An 18,655-nucleotide genomic window follows, 5' to 3' on the forward strand; every position below is an offset into this window, starting at 1 on the left:
TTCAACTCCAATATTTACGCTTTTTTAACTTGTAAATCAAACCGAGTTTAAAATAATGGAATCAAACATTACAACTCAAATCGGTTTTGAATTCTCAATGACATACTAATAACAATGAACAACAAGATGTTGGACTTTTCAATTAACATACAATCAAATCCCGTTTTAATTATACAAACAATCTCTCCTCTTTGAGCTTTTGTTCAATCCAGTCTGAGGACAGAGTGGTCGAGACATACGAACCGACGGGTCTGATCCGGCACAACTTTTTGAATCTCCGTTATCGAAACCAGCTGACCTCTTGAACTCCAACTCATCCATGGACTGTCTTTGGAATCCATGATTGCCACTTCTTTGTTTCGCCTTGGTAGACACCGTCATGGTCATGTAGTTCGGCCTACTATTGCCACTGTCCCCCGTTGCATCCGATGGCAAGACGGTGGTTCCGGAAACTGGTGTTGTAGAAGTGCATATTGACGATGAACCCGAGCTTTCGTCGAATCGAAATTCAGAACCTGGACTTGAAGATGATCGAGTAACTTGCCTAGTATGAGGAGGCGGCTTTGCGGATACCCTAGTGGTGACATTGTTCTTCCTCGCTTTCATTGAGCACGGTTCCGAACATATTTCATTCTTTCCCGAGAGGGACTCTAAGCAAGTCTTCGAAGGGTCGGTACGTGTTGACTGTTCCATCAACCGCGTCTCCCATGGCCTGGCTACCATCCAACGTTCGAGCCAATTCCATCCCCAACTGTTCTTGTCAAACTCTTGGCTTATAAGACACGGAATCAAACCATTTGTTCGAGTAGTTGAACCCGGGACTGACTTCCATTGCTGTAAAAACACAAAGAACATCAATCATCTTCTGAAAATTAATATGAAAAAATCGCAAAAAAATTTATACCTTTTGAGCAAGTGAATAAGCAAGAGTCCTTTCTCTCTTGAAAGTCCCTTTTTCCCTCATATGTAGCTTTGTTTTAACATCCTCTAATGTCCCTTTGCTACCACACCAACCATCCTAAAAAAATAAATGTTCAATAACATTCATTAGTCAAAAGTAAAGATGTTCAAATCAGACCGGAGTGACCGGTCAGACAATTAGACCGGAACTTGTTAGACTGACTAAAAAATAAGTTGAACCAGTGGTTAAACTGATTCTTTTAAAAAAAATTTAATCGAATAAGTAGGCAATGGTCTAATCAGTTCGACCTCTGGTCGGGTTTTAAAAACATTGATTGAAAGTGATAATTTAATGAATATTTCGGTTAATCGTCACCTCGGCTTGTTTCAAGACATCGTCCTTGCTACGATGACCATCAAGCATCTTCCGAACCGCTTGTCCTTCGATCGACATTCGAACACGACGAGCCCTGACTCGAGCTTGAACACGAACGAGAGCTTGCATGCATCGAAGCGTCACCGAGGCTTGTTTCCGAACTTGTCTACCTCGAACCAAAGCTTGTAGCCTCACAATTCCTTTTAAAGCCCTCAATGCTCTCCTTGCCTACATATAAAAATTCGCATGCAAACCCGAATCCGAGTAACAAGGGTGAAGCTAGGAGGAGGAAGTGAGGGGCTTGGCCACCTCCAAAAACTGAAAAATTGTCCCTTTAGTCTCTTAAATATTTGTAAAGTTTTTAAGTTGATTTAACAGTAAAATTGTATTTCAGCCCCTACTAAATTTTAAAATTCAATTATATTCTCTCCAAAAACAAAAGGTTATATTACTTTCGAAAATTGTAAAATTTTACATATTAATACAATGAAGAAATTATTAATTTCTCAAAAATTTATAATTCAAATCGGAGTAACATAACGACGGACTCTACCATTGGAAATAAAGTTTATTTTTTTCACATTCCATCACTTTCTCGGATACCAAACATGTAAAGGAAAAAAAAAAAAAAGACTTCAACTTTACCAAGAAGCCACGAAAAGCTGTTTGAATGCGAATGGCAGCCCATTCTTGCTTTAAAAAACTGAAATCTTTATAAGGAGCTCGAACAATGGCGGCCATGGCAGCAATGAAAGAATCAGAGCTTTGAGAATCTGATCTAAACTTTCTCCATAGCTTCCATTTCTTGTTGCTATTCACTTTCTCCTACATAAACACACAAAAAGGAAAGAGCTTTAAATCTTTAAAATGTATATAAATATTTTTACGGTGGAATAACATAGAAAACCCAGAGCTTACTTGGTGTTGTTTTTGGGTTTTTTTGAGACCAATAAGAGATATTACCCATTTCCCTGAAGCACCCATAGACACAGTTCAAAAAAGCATCTCAAGGAAGCAAAAAAAGGGCAAAGCTTTTGTGTAAAAATATAATGAAGAAGTTCAAGAGAGAAAGGTGGTTTTACAAGGTCGGGTTTGAGTGTTTTGAAATTCAAACTAAACCATTGGTTCAAGTTTGGTTTTTGGGTTAATATAACTCATATTCCCTAAATTTGATAATTATATTGATTTTGGTACTTGTACTTTTTTGTCCGTTTTGATACCTGAATTTCGTAACTAAATCTATTTTAGTCCTTTAACTTGAATTTCATCATATTTTGATAATGTGACATTTTAATATTATGTCATATCAACATTTAATTTTTTTTAATTTTTAAATAATGATATGGTATAATTATATTGAGTAAATCATCAAATTTTTATATTTGTTAAGTTCAATGATTAAAATAAACTTAATTGTCAAGGTTAAGTATCAAGTAGGAGTAACACCTAAGGTGAGGTCTTATTATAATTAGACCTATGAGATCTTTTTTAAATCAGTAGTTGGGGTTAAAAGATAGAAATAAAGAGATTGTAACTGTTTGATCAAGCCTCGTAAAAAATTTAAAATTTGTGTTGGTGACGTAATACTTGTTAAATCGTTATCGAAGATGTTGCTTTTCTCTATAAATCAATTTCTCTCTTTAGTATTGAAACTAGTTGAATTAATTAAAAGATAAATTCATATTTTTAATATAAATATGGTAAACAATGGATTGATGATTCTTTTGTTATTATTATTATTATTATTATTATTTAAATAGTTGATTTAAAAGATACTATTATTATGACCATCTTTAATTAGATGCCACCAAAATAAATTAAAAAAAGTATGGGAAAATAGACTTAATTTCAAAATTCAAAGACTAAAAGATATATATATATTTCGGTGCTTTGATCCCGCTCACAATGTTGTTGATTTTTTACATTTTGTGTCTATTAGAACTGAATTTTGAGGATTGGTCCGTGGACCTGTTTCACTGTTTTGTCATAAAAAGGCATGTTCATTTTTGTTTCTTCTTACAGAAAAAAAACACAAGAAGTTAACCCCACAAACACAAAGGATCTATTAACGTTACAGTAAAAACAGTTTTAATGTGTATGTGTATAAACAATTGGAGTAATTGGCTTATGACACTTGTATGGACAGTGTTCCCTGTTTCATTCTGACCATTAAATTATTTTTTAATTTAAAAATCCGAAATTCAAACTTGACACATATATAAACAGTTGGATTGTATTTTTCCTTTTTTTATTTAGAAAATAGATAATATAGTATTTATGTGTTAGATTAAAAAGCATATTAAGTATTTCTGTTAAAAATTGAATACATTGTTATTATTAAAATTAATGTAGTTGATAGAATAATTAAGCAATCACGTGTATTTTATGCTGACGTATAAATATTAATTTTAACAGAATAATTAATTTTTTTATCTAACGATAGAGATTGATTTGACTATTTTAAGTAGATGGAGTAAAATATAATCTGATTCTTAGTTCAAAGGTCTTCATAATATTTTTACCCATAAATTAAACACGTAACTAAAAATGACACAAAGTTAAAATCACTAAAATAATTCAAGTCGAAAAAATTTAATATTAAACACGAATTAACCGCCCAAATTTAGAAAGATGTAATACTAAAATCAAATTTATTGGTGGTAAGTATTCACGTAACTACAAATGCACTTTGAATTTCAAATTGTTTAAAGAATTTATTTTATTTTTTTGCCTGAAATTCTAATTAAAAAAACCAAAATGATGAGCTAAGATATTTATTTAGTTGTATATATTAAAAAAAAAAAACAGTGAATAAGTCAACATTTATTTGCTTTGGATTCTTTCACTGCAGTAATATGATTGGAGTAAAAAAAGCCAATGCATGTTTAAGCTGTTAGATAAAAAGCTGAAACTGATTGCAAATGGAAGAGACAAAGACAAAACAGCATTGAAGTCACACTCTTAACATCTAATTACAACAAGCCCTAATATGGACTAAATTGAAGAACCAACCTTTTCATTTTAGGGTTAATTTCACCAAAAGTTTCAATATATTTTTGTACGTATTAGTATTATATCGATTATATTTTTTTTTATCGGTTCAACTATCCGTTTAGGTATTAAAGGTCGGTTCGAACATGCGGATTCAATTGTAAAAACGTGTATACCTATATTGAATGGACAATTTTGGTCTAATGTACTAAAACATATAGTGTTATTAAAATTCAAGAAGGTTATTATTTTTTAGCATATCAAATTCAAGTTTTTCATGTAGTCACTAATGTTTAAAATGTGATCATCATGTCCAATTTCAAATTTCATTTGGCATTTAACATTTAATCTGATAGTTGTCGATTGAGTTTTAGCTCAGTTAATATGGATGTTATTGCAATAACAAAGAGAACACTTGTTCGAACACATTTAAACTCATTTTCTTTTCGATTTAAGGATTTGGAAGGTTTTATGGGTAACAATGAGCATCTTTGACAAAATGATGTAATTGATACAACAAATATATATATATATATATATATATTTGGAAGGTTTGAGTAGTTATATTTTAAGGATTCAAACAGAACTTTATGAAGCTGACCAATCTAAAATTTTAACCATAATTGCAAAGAAATTAACCCAAAAGTCTAAAGTCACTATATTTATGAATTATTAATATCCATTTCATGATAGATAAAATAATCGTAAAAGTATCATAGAAACTCTTGTACTAAGAGTTGGATTATATTTTATCGCCTATATTAAAAAAAAGACAAATTAATTTTTATACATTAGATCAAAAAGCAATATGGTCCTTCCGTTAATAATTTTATCTATTTTTATTGTTAAAAATTGGTCCCTATATGTCAAAATACGATACACATGGCATGCCATGTGTAACTATTTAGTTATTCTATCAGCCACACTAATTTTTAATAGTTGAAATGGATGAGGTTTTTAATAGAAATAACCAGTTTGCTCTTTAATCCAATGTACAGAGACTAATTTATTCATTTTTTGAGTAAACGAGGTAAAAATGAAATTTAGCTCTTAATACAAGGACTTCCATGTTTTTTTTTATCTTCAATAATAATAATTTAATATTCCTTAAGAAAAGTTTGGTAAAAATATCATGGAGACCTTTGCAATAAGTGTCAGATTGCATTTTGCTCCTCCTACTAAAAAATGGGCAAATTTGTCTCTGTACATTAGATTAAAAAGCAAAATAGTCCTTTATGTTAAAAGTTTCATCAAATTCTACTATTAAAAATTGGCATGGTTGATAGAATAACTAAATAGTGGCACGTGGCATGATATGTGTACCTCATATTAACGTATACGGACCAATTTACTATTTTATCTAATGTATAGGACTAATTGCACATTTTTTTAATAAAATGAGCAAAATATAATCTGACTTTTAGCACAAAGAACTTCGTAATATTTTTACTAGAACATTTCTATTTAATTTTAAGTATTACCAATAAAAATAAAAAGTGTCAGGAGGAATTTTACTTAATTGGATACCAAATTTATTAAGAATTCACTATAATCATAGTTGGAACTTGGAAGCAAATTAAAAAAAGATTATGGATGCAAATTAAGAACACAAATGAGATTATCTTCTAAATATTCTGTATTTGAATGATTAAATTCCTGAAATTCATTCTAATAGAACAAACACTTTAAAAAATAATAATCGAATTTCATTTCATTTAAAAAATAATAATTGAATTTCATTTCCTTTGAGAAAAGAAAATAAATAAATAAAACTTATTCTTCTTTGCTTGTTATCTCTTTCTTTTTATCAACAATGGCGTCTTGATTTTCAGCTGCTGGTATTGTATCAACCTCCCCTTTATTGCCACCATTTTGATCTTCATCATCATCCTCAACACCATAAGAAACTTTACATTTCTCACCCAATATAATCTTTTTAGTCCAAAGTGAATCTTCTTGATGATGCTTTTGTTGTACGTGTTTCCCTTTTTCAATAATGTCCCTCACCGATATGCTTCTGAGATGTTTCTTAACGCTAAATGTAGAACTCGGTTTACTACGTGTAGATGCTGATTTCTTCAGTAAATTGCTGGCGTTTTCCGGATTCTTGAACGTTAATGCCGTCATGCATGGTGGTGGTGGTAATAGTTCATTGCCCCCTTCTTCCGTTTCTCCGCCGTCTGCGGTGGGGTTGGGTTCTTGTTCTTCAGTTGTTGGTGACGTAGCGTCGGCTGATGTTGGTTCTTGTAATTCTGGTGGTGGTTTCCTGAAAAAACCACATAAACCGGTGATTATAGCGATGGTTGCCGCGGTGGCAGCCACCACGAGGGAAAATGGTAATACTGGGTGTATGACGACGTCGCCATCTAAAGGAACGATCCTTCCCATAGACTTCAAAAAAGAAATGAAAACAATGGGAAGTTCTCTTCTTTTTGTGAAAATTGTTATTTTGATATTTTCGTTTGTTTTTTTTTTTTTTTTTTTTTGAGAATGATGAAATTGCTTGAATTAAGGAGTTTTAAGGAAGGGAAAACAAAAAACTAAAAAAGGTCTTCAATAGGTACCATTTTTGGTACAACCAGCTAATCACATTAATTTGGGATTAAACACTAAATTTTATAATATATTTAATTCAACTTGAGTTAGAAAATTTTGCCATCTAAACATGGTTTTAGGTTAGTTATTTTCATGTTGATTTATAAAATATAATTTAGTAAAATTTTTACCATAAATGAATGTAACAATCCTCTAAATCATCATTCATTCCATGCCAAGTTCAATGCTAAGAAAAGAAAATCTAATTTTTCATTTATTATTTTTCAATATTGCAAAACTTAAATTTGGGGAAAAAATTTGATTAAAAAAACTCCTAGTATCATAAAAAAAATTGATATAAATTGCAATTCACTAAATTTTCTTTTCAAAAAGTAGTACCCATTCATTCATAGAATCACGAGAGAGATATCATAGATGAACTAATGAAATAATTAGATCCCATTAAGAAAGCTAGAAAACAAATATAAAAAAAAATTGCAATCAAACTTTTAGAAATATTTTAACTTCTGCCATCACTAAATTATATTCTTCAGCAGATCAAGAGTAATTCATAAGGTATCATTCAAACTAATGGTATCACTGGATCCCATTAAAAAAGCTAGAAAACAAATTTCAGAAAATTCTGTCAAAATTTGAGTGATCTATTAACCTTTACCTTTGCTAAAATATCTTCAATACATCCCACATCTGTCATTGATTTGTATTTTTTTTCATTTGAATTTACGTTGTCAAGCTCTTTTTTTTTTTTGATTAAAAAATTGGGAAAAGACTGAATTATAGTAGTAGGTACTTGGAAGAGAAATAAGTCAATACAAAATATTGTGACTTAAAACGAAGGGAAAGTGAGTTGGCAAAATTTTTAATCACGTGTAAAAAATATATTTATAGTTGGAATCATGGTTGATGTTGGAAAAAAGTTTATCTAATAATTTCTCCTATGACTTACGAATAATAACATTATAAAAGTATAAGAATCTAACTTAAAGTCAAATTAAAGGATTAAATCTCAAACCTTAATATAATAGAAAGATTAAAACCATAATTAAAATAGACAATCAAGTTTTTTTCATATTCCTTTTAAAATGACAAGCGAAGATAAAAGTATACTAAAAGCAAGTTTAACATTATTTCTTAAAAACATTTTTGAGATAAAAGCATTACAAAATAATACGTTTTAAGATTTTCAAAAGTATTTTAGAGAAGAGAATAATTTTCAAAAGTGTTTTTGTCCTAACAACACTTAACTTAAAAATTAAATTACATTTTATTTATTAAAAATTAAATAAATTAATCGTTACATGTTAAAAGCAAACCCACGTTTATAATATTTTTACCGGCAACGGGGACAAAGCAAGGCAAGATAGATTTTTGGGCACGGTGAAAGCTTAACCCAATATCAACCCCAAATGCTATAGTGGACTCTCGACTCCGACCCGACCCGGTATGTCACAAATTACAATTTTTACTTCAAAGTCTTGAGATGAGATTTTCATAAAAGAAAAATCTCAAACATTTAAGCATAACACCACGCACTCCAGTTATTTAAATACATAACTAACAAATATAAAAACTTATTTTTCTCATTTTATCCTTTTGGCCTGAAATTTGCTTAATACATATAAAAAAAAAAAAAACACTACCTTTTCCTTTCTACAAACATTATCAAATCAAAGTTTAAAGAATGGATCTTTCCTAGGATGCTTCACCAACCTTTTTTTCATCAGTATGCAATGCGGGACTGTTCTGTTCCTTCTCATCTGCTGCATTATTGACCGTCGGTTCACCACCATTTTCCACAACAGGTTGAGACGGCAGGTCACCATTTTCGGATGCTGTCTTTTCCTCTCCGTTACTAACTGGTTTTGGGGGTTCTTTCGTTGAAGAGATTGTCAACAGGCGACCAAGTCCTTCATTTAAATTCTTTGCGTCCATGATAAGAGCGGCCCCACCAGGATAACAACGACCGAAGCATGTCGCAGAGTGTGGGAAAACGACCTGAGAATAGGGGGAATTTTGTCAGCATGTAAAAGGTTTTGTCAAAAACTTGCATGAGATAATTTGCCTGATTTCATTATAATGCACCTCGATGAATGCTCGGCAAAGGGAGAGGAAAAGCCCAGATTCGTTTTCTCTGAGCATCCGAGTTGCGTTGTATCTCAGTAGGGAGTCAGAAACAGCCTGCAATCCTTTAATTAATTCTTGAGAAAGAACATTCTTTAAACTAACTGGGGCACAAGGACGTAGTTCGTTCATTGCGGCGGAAACACCTAAAAGTAAAATCACCAGAGAGAGATAAGTTGAAGTCAAAGAAAGTAGCAATTCCATACAGTTACAGTCCATTAGTCCGGTTATATAAAAATGACAACATTGAGCCGTCAAAACCAAGCATAATCGGAAAAAAATAGCTTCAATCTAAAAGTTACAATGCCTAATGGCAACCTACCTATCCTCTAAACCATCAAGACTTTGAGAAACAAGGCTCATTCTCTTTTGCCTTTATACTTGAAACACGAGAATTTTTGGGACGAAAACAGCTTAAATGTAAAAGCTAGTAAGGGTCATGCAACCTAACTACACTCCCTCAACAGCTCTAGTGTCATTTATCCTTTGATAGATTATCCAGACCATTTGAGAAGTCATCACTAAAGAAAAAGAAAACACGAGTTGAACTTACCATTAACAAACACAGCAAGAGGCGGATGTTCCATCAAATAAGATGGTGGCGTTACATCCTCCTGACTTTCTTCACTGATGCTAGTGGCTGAAAAGCCAACTGCTGGTAATGGAACCCATCGATGCGAATCCAGAACTAACTGGACCCAAGTAAAAGGACAAGTTAAAGAAGTTACCATGGGCAAAACCCATTTAGAGGATTATTAAAAAGAAAAACCCTAACTTTGTGCATATAGCCTCCATACCTGAAAGTTCTCAACTGCTGTATTCATATTCTTAGAGAATAAATTGAGCACTGCCCTGTAAAGTTGTGAAGTATATGTAATCAATGATAGGGGTAAAAAGTAGTCAAAAGGAAAATAAAAATGATTATATATATTTACTCTTCAAATAGAGGAGGAAGCAAGCCTCGAAAATCCAACCCGACCCAACCAAGCCCCATTGCACAATACTGTTAGCAACAAAGATCAAACATCATCACAATCAGATACAACAAATAAATCTGTCACTAAGTTATTTTTCAGATGCTTAATTGCAAAAATATTTTCAACACAGCCTTTTGTTGACTATGATATTTTTATAATAATCAAAAGTTAAATGACTGGTTATATAAGAAACTATTGTAATTTTAAATTTTCTCACCATACACTGATCCAGAATATTTGATAGTGATCCACCTTCTGTTATCTTTGGAAGCATGACTTTAAGAGTTTTAAGGTGTGAAGTAATTTGATGCATGGCCCAACTAAAAAGAAGCCCGCCATCATAATTTTCTTCACTTCCAGATGTATCATCAGCAAATATTGCTCGATATTGGTTAACAACATCGAAAAGATGCATTCTATGACAGCTTATCATCCCTTTTAGATAGTCATACGCGTTTCTCTGATCCAAGTCCTCAAGAATTCCAGTGAGCCATGTCTCTCGGCATCTTAAAAACTGAACCAAGAAAAAATGTCGTCAGAACTGGGAACAAGAAAGTAAAACTGAACAGCGAGATGAAAGAGTCGACCACAATGATAAAAGGGCAGAGATGAAAAATTTTACCTGCAACCGCATTTCATACTCACTAAATACTCCTATTCGGCGTAAATATCCAATAATCCTAAGGCATTCTGGTAACTGCAAAATACATAGATCACATGCCTGACTAAAACTCCAACTAAAATCAAGTTTTGCATTCGTTGAACCACTTCCAAACAAATACCTGAATATTTGAACGAAGCTTTTGGAGAAGCTGAGAGAGAAGAGATTGTGTTGTTTGCCTAACTTCTTGAGCCAATGCTTGAATAACAGGTATACTTTCAAGAAGGGGAAAACAAATCTCAGTCAGCTGTCTTCTAATAGTTTATAACAGAAGGATATAATAGGGGTTAACTCACTTGGGGTGCATGGTTGAGAGTTTGCAAACAAAGGCTTCTAAATCAAGAGCTTCATCATAATTTCCATTCCTCACGCATCTGTAGAAAATTGAGTTTAATGAGCCATTCTAGCATATATATTCTAAAGTACTAAATGCCACAGCATTTACAGTTTGTTCAAGCACTTACGTGTCCATGAGCTGAGGAATCTCAAGCAAATCAAGCAAAGTACTGTGATTTGATAGCAGAGTCTGGTTCATCTTCCTCTTCTCCAATATTTGTTCTGCAGATTCAATAAATTCTGTGCAACCAGATGTCAGGCTTGGGATCTCAGTAATCTGCAAAGACAAACCCTGCCTATTAGCATATCCACAAAAGGAAAGAATTCTATGGATAAAAAAAAATTAGAAAATCAATGCATCATCATAAGAACACCATCTATATACCAAATCAACTAAAAGTTAAATTCAATCCTTTTTTTTCTTTTATAACTTAAGAATTTTTCCGCTTTTCCTTTTGTAACTCCGAGGTTGCAATGAGATTGTTACCCTCCTTTTAAAATTAGAGTAACCTTACATAAATCTTATTGGTCATCAAAATTTACAAGTTCTACCTTCTTTATCTACTCATTGAATCTTGTATATACAATCCCCAGAGAGAAAGTAAACACATCAGGTGGTAGAAAACAGTTCTCATGTAATATTTTATCACATTGGGAGAAATCCAACTGTAAGCCTTCATGCTTTATCCAAAGAAGTTTTCACAACTAATACAAACGTCACAGCTAGTGCAAAATAACTAAAGCTATTTTCTCAAGATTTTTGTTCTAATAATCATAAGCTAAAGCAACCACTCCTGACTCTTGAGATCCAGAAGATAGTCAGAAAACTGCCAACACCACTCCATAAAATTGCAAATCTATTACCTGACTTTAGAGCCCCACAGCTAAAACTTTCCAAGTGAAACTTTCAAGAGTGTTCAACGCTCCTTGAAATCAATTATGCTCCGTTTGCAAAAATGGATTTGAGTTTCATTTATTATATAAATGCTAAGAATGAAATGCATAGATTATTGACAAATTGGTTGATATTCAATATAACATCATTAGAAAGGTATTCTAACAAATCCAAGGATTTGAGAAATTATTATGAATGTTACATTTCTAACTATTCTACTACTCAATTTACACTGTTGAAATCCAAATCCAAATCCAAATCCAAATTCTGAATTCAAGTTCCCGAAGGCTTCCTTATAGAATTTCCTTACTCTTTTCCAATCTTCCAACTAATGTACATTTAGTACTTTCCAAGTTAGTTCATAATACTCCATAGATCAAATGAAATCTCAGTATTAGACAACAAATAACAAGTAACACAACAAAGAAAAGGAAAAAAAAAAAATTAATGATAATAAAGTTAATTACCAGAGATTCGAGATGCTTATCGATAGAAGACAGTTCCCCTTTGATAGCAACCAACGCATCGGCGGCAGAAATGAAAGCGCGGTAATTACCAACAGCAACTTCTTGCATTTGCCTCTGAATCCTTTCCGCATCAACTCGAAGAAGTTCCGGCTCCTTTTTCCGTTCAACAAACACGATTCAGATCTCAAAACATATTGAAAAGAAATGAAGAAAAAAAAAAGAAACGGACCTTATGGAGGCGATCGAGAGTGAAGGACAGGAGCTCGGACACGTACGGCTGTTGAGAGACGGAAGCGAGAGGGAGAACACTGGCCATGGCGGAGGTCGGTGACGCCGATGAGGTGACGCCGTCATCGCCGTTCCCTAGTTCCATTACCATCGTCAATTAAACAGATCCACAATCTGTTCTAAACGGATATTTGAAATTTTTTTTTTCCTATAGCTTTGGTCTCTGCTAGAGCTTTGTTTCTGGTTCGGGCTTTTTTTTTTGGATCTGAAAGATTATAGTTTACACTGAGGTGAATTTTGCCAGCATTTCTTGTTTGGACCCGATTTGGATCCGCTCGAATTTCATTGTATGACGTTTTTGGCTAAACTATTAAATGAGTCCTTAAACTAGTTTACTTTCGTTAATTAAGTCCTTATACTTTGATTCTTATTTAAATTAAGGGATAAAGTAATATTTAATCTCTAAATTTTACAAATTATTTCAAAATGGTCCCTGCACTAGTGCACTTTTTTGTCCACTTTAGTTCTTGAATTTGGTAGAATTTTTTTAAATTTAATCTCTAAACTTAAATTTTATTAAAGTGTAATGACATGACATTACGAGATTATGTTATTTCAGCATATGAAAATTTTACAATATTTTATAATTTATCTGTAATTTTAATATTTTTGGTCTTTGATATTTTTTTTCAAATTATTATGGAATCCAAATTTAGAGACAAAATTGAGAAAAGTTGAATAATCTTATTCAACAAATTTTTAAAGTTTTATATGTATTAAAAATATTATTAAGAAATTATAATAAGTAAAAAAATTAAAAACACATTTAAAGTTGAATATTCAAATCTAACACATCCTAAGTTTCAAGATACAAAATATTTATATGATTAATAAAATTATTAATAACCATATTTGTACACAAGATAAGAGAATCCAATACATAATCTTGAAGAGAAAAATGAAATAGAAATTCTAAAAAAGATCTGGTGTGAATGTGATGGTCATTACAAAATAAGAACTGATCTGGTCTAGATACTGGTTTAACATGATTGAAATTTGGTTACATCAACATGTCCATACCATAAAGGAATCCAAGGTCTCACCGATATTTACCATGATAGCATCCATTACATCCTCAAACCACAGTAAATGCAACACAATCAAAACTAAGTCTGCAGCTGCAATTTAAATCCCTGGTTAGAACTCAACCCGTTAATCATTTTGATCGTTTTGAAGACGGAAGGGAAAATGTGCGAATTGGATTCGCAAGGTTGTTGAGTCAGGTTTCTTGTCATCGAACTTGTAACCTGCAGCAAAAGTTCAACTTATCACCACCTATATGGCACATATGATATTGAAAAAGCAATGATACCGAAAATAGGTGGATTGGTCCGACTTTAATATAAGATCACACGAAATCCCTAATAATGAACAGATGCAGATCACATGTTAAAGCATCTAACCTAAATCCGGCTTTGGAAATAATCAGTGGGGCTCGGGTTAAGTATAAAGAAAACCCAATAACTAGTAGAGGCGGGATAACATCACTTAACACTTTCGATGCACTGTTATTCATCTCTCTGTTAAGTTCTATATGCGATTTTTTCGAGCCTAGATTACCTTGAAGAGCTGCCATGGCTGTCATTGCACATTTTGAGTCGTCAAACTCTACAAAGCATAAAACCATGGCTCTATCTCCCCTCTACGAAAAACATAAATAAAACTAAATTAATGGAATAATCGAATCGAAATATGTCAACATATTGGTATATTAAGTCATTCATCCCCAACACAGGAACCTAAATCAAGAGAAATGATCGAGTGGTGAACTTACACGTCTTGGTTCCTTGTGAACAACTTTGATATCTTTGTAGCCGGCAAATGGACGGAAAAGATCTTTGATGTTAAGTAAAGGACAACAATGGCATAAAATAGTTTAATTTTGCGTGATATCGTGAAGCATGTATGTTATTTCTTAAGCATTGTTCGAACTTTCTCGGAAAGTTGTTGAGGAATATTTCCATATTCATGAAAGCATGCATGCGAAAATAAAAAGGATACGACCTACTTCTCTCCTCGTACAGTTAGTAGGAAGACCATCAACGAACAAAATGTTCGAATCTCCAACAGCATCTATGTGACCACAACCATTTCTCGCAGAAGCATTTTCATCTAACGCATTTGGAATGCCAGGCTTTGTGCCCGGTGGACTGTCATCTCTTTGGTTAACTAAGGTTGAATCTTTTAGAGGAGAAGGATAACCCTTTATGCTAGCTCCAGCCGGTACAGAACCAATACTAGGTTCGGGATGAAGTCCAGAACTTGGACTAATGCCTACAGGAACATCCCATCTTTGGCCAACGGAACTTGGAATTTCTAGCGGAGATGAATAACCCCGAATGGTAGCTGCAGCTGATGCAGTACCAAGACTAGGCTCGGGATGAACTCCAGCACTTGAACTAACGCCAGGAGTATCCCATCGATGGCCAACTAAATTTGGAACTTCCCTAATGGGAGGTCCGGCTGATACACCACCATAACCAGGTTCAGGATGAACTCCAGTGTTTGAATTGATACCTACAGGAGCATTCCATCTTTGAGTACCTAAACTTGGATCTCCGAAAGAAGATGGATAAGCCCTTGTATTTGCTCCAGCTGATAAACCACCAAGATTGGACTCAGGATAAACTCCAGGATTAGAAATATCATTCACCCCATACTTCCCAGGCTGCATTTGATTTATCTACTCGAAAAAAAAAACAAACACAAAGGAAGGGACATCCAGTTATAAAATGCCAAAGTCGTTCAAAAATCGTATCACACAAGAACTGAGAACCGCATTACATCAGAAGAAGCAACCTGCATATCAGCATGATGAGACGGTAGCGAGGGTGCTTCGGAAGAAAAGTAGCCGGGAAATGCAGACCTCGGAATACTACCTGCTGCAAAAAGAGTCGTACTATCAATAAAATGACGTTAACTTGCTAAAGATCAATACTGAGACAGTACTTTGAAGTACCCATATCGAACACTCTACTCTCACATAGGAAACCAAGTCTGAGTAACACAACTTAAAAGAACACCGCATATTCACAATGCAAAGATTCAGCCCCTCACCACCTCCCCCCCAAAATATGGAAAAATTATCTTTTAGTCCCCAAAAAATAATAGAATTAAAAGTTACTATGTGGTAAAATTGTACTTTGGCCCTCCAAAAAATGAAAAGATTTCTATTTAGTCCTTCCAAAAGTGATGAAATCATAAGTTAATACAAGATAAAACTACACTTTAACCTCAGAAAAAATTTATAATTCAACTCCGGCCCGCTAAAAAACTTTCTGGATTAGCGCCTGAAAAGATTCTAACAGAATTCATAGTAAAATGCAACTCTCATTAAACGAGACCATAATTTCTGATTCTGCAAATCACAGCTAAACAGGTTCAAACAATATCATATAAAAACACACCCATTACAGGGGAAAAAGAAATGCTAAATTCAAATCAAAGAACAACAAAGAGTAAGAATTCGCAATGTCCCAAAGAACAAAATCCTAACAATCAAATAATCAAACAAGTTAACATTCTGGGCTGCAAAAAAGAAGAACTTAAATTTAGGGGTAAAACAAAGTACCTCTATCTGCTGCAGCTGAAGGGTATCTATAATAAGGATCCCCCATATGTTTCTCCGCAACTCTTTAACTAATAGTTTTTAGCTTGAAACCCCGAACCCCTTCGCTTAATTGCTATTTCGCGATTTTGGCGATTGGAGAAAAGGGTGAAGAGATAAAAAAAATGGGCTTCGTTCGGTTTAGGCCTAAAAGATATATAGGATTCAATTTAGCTAAATGGGCTATTTTTTTTAGTTTTTATGGTTTTATTTGCAAATTGATTCCTAAACTATACTCTAATTTTTACAATGGCCTTTGAAGGGTGTTTTTTTGGGGGTTATAAATGGTTGTTAAACTATCAATTTTATAATTTTATAATTTTTATAAGGACACATGATAATATTCTAAACTCGTTTGTGGAGGTTTCTTTTAATTCATTGTGGTGTAATAGGATTAGGGATAATAAAACCTGAACTATTTTATGGATTTCAAATCGATTAATTTTGATTAGAGTAAGGTTGTTTGAATCGGACGAGATCGGTCAATTGGATTGTGAACCGATCAGGGTACCGAATCGAAGAGACTATTGAACTAGTTGACTTGGGAACATATATAAACTTATTGAATTAGGGAAAAAATAAAATATAAAGGACTAAATTTTAAATTTGATTGAAGTAAAAGTGCAAATACAAACCCAACAAGAGACATTTTCATTAATTTGATGGGCCAACTAAATTGTGTATTTGTTTCTATGGTAAAACTAGTTATGAACTATGACTCATCGTGATGGTGCTAGTGTTATTAAAATTGGATAGGATTTATCAGTTAATATATCTATTCAAATAAAGTGATTAAATCAACTTACGAGTAAACTCTTTAAAATTAGTAAAAATATCGTAAATCAAGACGAAAACGGTGATTGAATTGATTTATTTATATTTCTTTTATTTGTTGGTACTCCTTTAATAAAAATAAATGATATGACTAGTTGAATCACAAATTCTATTTTTAGTACATTGGTTGGTAGCAAAGTTCGTCATGATGAGTTTGTACTTATACACAGAAGTGATGTGGTGACTTGTAATCGTAGAAAAACCACGGTAGAGGCTGTGATAGTGACAGCAGTGGATTTGCCGATGATCAAAGAAGTTGATGAAATGAGAAGAAAAATGAACCAAGAACATGAAATGATTATAAATAAGGACGATCTACAATTCGAACAAATCCAAAATAATCCCAAAAATAATACTGTGGATGTTTTACTACAATTCGAACAAATCCAAAATAATCCCAAAAATAATAATAATAATGTGGATGTAGTTTTAAAAAAAACCCTTCAAACTCTCAAAAAAAATATTGCGATAAACCTTCTCTATATATTTGAGCCAACTCTTCTTGTTTCAGAAGGATTTCAACTCCAGCACGATCTCTTACCTGTGGATCATCTGAACTCAATAGCTCTCTCCATTTCATGAGTTCCTTCACTTTGCTTTGAATCTGATATATGCAAATGCAATAAAAAAACTGTTACTAAATATGATATATGCAAATGCAGTAACAAAGAACGGACGTCACTAAATGTCAGTTTTTACGATCACCTTTCGATGAGGCCACCTTCGTTTGCCACCAGTGTTGCCTTTGCACCATATGTTGTGGACTACAGTTTCGGATAATCCAAGTTTTTGTGCTGCTTCTTTCCTTGGCAGATGCAAATAATTTGCTAAATCAATTAATCTCATCTCTTTTATTCTCTTTCGCTGTGGTTTAAACAAAAAAATTTAAACATTAATATGAATATTTTCAATAAAAAAAAAACCGAACCCGAACTCGAATTCAACGTCATAAGTTTTGACCTGTTCCGTCAAGGAAATCGAAGACTTTTGATTGTTGTCATTGTTATTGTTGCCAACGTCGTTAGTTGTTGTAGCAACAACTTGTTCCGTACTAGAGACCGATGCCTGCCCCAAGTTGTTTGGAATGTCTCCTATAAAACAAACATCATTATATTTTGCTAAATATGTGCTTGATACAAGTATATTCGGGGAAGTCGGGTACCTAGGTTCGTCTTAGTAGTCGGATTTTCGTACCAATCAAACCCTATGCATAATGCTTCAAAAAAACTAGATCTTGGATCCTTCAGCATTGTACATCCCTCTTGTTCTCTCTTCATGCAATACTCTCTTAGAAACTGCTTCACTTCCAGCAAGCTTTTCCCACGGAAACTGTTCAAAAAATAAATCGAAACATTTTTAATTCCCGAATTCAAACCCGTCTTATGTTAAACTATTGTTTTAATTCCCGAGTTCGATCCCGGAATAATCCGACCCTTGTAAAAAAGGAAAAGAAAAATGAAAAGCCCTTACTTGAATACTTCACGAGACACAACTTGGTTACTTTGTGAAACATCAAGAACTGCATGAAAGAGAACTCCAACTAATTTTCCATGTAGTTGAAGTTTCGTTACAATTCCACCTGTAAAACAAAAAACAACATATATCTCTGCTAAAATCAACCATTTTTACCGAAAATTCAAAAAAAA

At 33.1% G+C, this 18,655-nt stretch overlaps 3 protein-coding genes across 7 annotated transcripts; all 3 read right to left on the minus strand.

Moving 5' to 3' along the window:
- LOC108468155 (protein IQ-DOMAIN 6) lies at positions 1 to 2,422 on the minus strand. Its single transcript, XM_017769027.2, has 5 exons — positions 2,195 to 2,422; positions 1,922 to 2,101; positions 1,277 to 1,504; positions 905 to 1,018; positions 1 to 834 (listed from the first exon to the last, which is right to left on the minus strand). Exons 1-5 carry the CDS (start codon positions 2,258 to 2,260, stop codon positions 166 to 168), a joined length of 1,257 nt encoding a protein of 418 aa, XP_017624516.1. The 5' UTR covers positions 2,261 to 2,422; the 3' UTR covers positions 1 to 165.
- A 5,860-nt stretch (positions 2,423 to 8,282) lies between these two features.
- On the minus strand, positions 8,283 to 12,834 carry LOC108467604 (conserved oligomeric Golgi complex subunit 8). Its single transcript, XM_017768310.2, has 12 exons — positions 12,510 to 12,834; positions 12,281 to 12,433; positions 11,047 to 11,195; positions 10,879 to 10,956; positions 10,704 to 10,797; positions 10,544 to 10,618; positions 10,139 to 10,435; positions 9,880 to 9,947; positions 9,742 to 9,796; positions 9,498 to 9,636; positions 8,906 to 9,090; positions 8,283 to 8,818 (listed from the first exon to the last, which is right to left on the minus strand). Exons 1-12 carry the CDS (start codon positions 12,657 to 12,659, stop codon positions 8,516 to 8,518), a joined length of 1,746 nt encoding a protein of 581 aa, XP_017623799.1. The 5' UTR covers positions 12,660 to 12,834; the 3' UTR covers positions 8,283 to 8,515.
- A 552-nt stretch (positions 12,835 to 13,386) lies between these two features.
- Positions 13,387 to 16,297, minus strand: LOC108467892 (uncharacterized). 5 transcript variants are annotated; one of them, XM_017768706.2, is made up of 6 exons: positions 16,140 to 16,297; positions 15,353 to 15,447; positions 14,570 to 15,251; positions 14,343 to 14,404; positions 14,129 to 14,210; positions 13,387 to 13,815 (listed from the first exon to the last, which is right to left on the minus strand). In XM_017768706.2, exons 1-6 carry the CDS (start codon positions 16,183 to 16,185, stop codon positions 13,721 to 13,723), a joined length of 1,062 nt encoding a protein of 353 aa, XP_017624195.1. In that variant the 5' UTR covers positions 16,186 to 16,297; the 3' UTR covers positions 13,387 to 13,720. The 5 variants fall into 5 exon arrangements, with proteins under 5 accessions (XP_017624195.1, XP_017624196.1, XP_017624194.1 ...); XM_017768707.2 differs by having other exon boundaries at positions 15,368 to 15,450; XM_017768705.2 differs by having other exon boundaries at positions 15,353 to 15,450.
- Positions 16,298 to 18,655: the final 2,358 nt, after the last annotated feature.

This window comes from Gossypium arboreum, chromosome 8 (assembly GCF_025698485.1).
Source record: "Gossypium arboreum isolate Shixiya-1 chromosome 8, ASM2569848v2, whole genome shotgun sequence".
NCBI classification, from domain to species: domain Eukaryota; kingdom Viridiplantae; phylum Streptophyta; class Magnoliopsida; order Malvales; family Malvaceae; genus Gossypium; species Gossypium arboreum.

Coding starts and splice junctions, on each gene's coding strand:
- LOC108467892 (XM_017768705.2), bottom strand. CDS start 16,185: ATGGGGGATCCTTATTATAGATACCCTTCAGCTGCAGCAGATAGAG. Junction 15,451..16,139: donor TTCAGCTGCAGCAGATAGAG/GTACTTTGTTTT, acceptor CTCTTTTTGCAG/CAGGTAGTATTCCGAGGTCT. Junction 15,252..15,352: donor TGCAGGTTGCTTCTTCTGAT/GTAATGCGGTTC, acceptor TTTTTCGAGTAG/ATAAATCAAATGCAGCCTGG.
- LOC108468155 (XM_017769027.2), bottom strand. CDS start 2,260: ATGGGTGCTTCAGGGAAATGGGTAATATCTCTTATTGGTCTCAAAAAA. Junction 1,019..1,276: donor ATGTCTTGAAACAAGCCGAG/GTGACGATTAAC, acceptor TTATTTTTTTAG/GATGGTTGGTGTGGTAGCAA. Junction 835..904: donor CTTATTCACTTGCTCAAAAG/GTATAAATTTTT, acceptor GTGTTTTTACAG/CAATGGAAGTCAGTCCCGGG.
- LOC108467604 (XM_017768310.2), bottom strand. CDS start 12,659: ATGGTAATGGAACTAGGGAACGGCGATGACGGCGTCACCTCATCGGCG. Junction 11,196..12,280: donor ATAAGCATCTCGAATCTCTG/GTAATTAACTTT, acceptor TTGTCTTTGCAG/ATTACTGAGATCCCAAGCCT. Junction 9,797..9,879: donor CTTCCTCCTCTATTTGAAGA/GTAAATATATAT, acceptor ACAACTTTACAG/GGCAGTGCTCAATTTATTCT.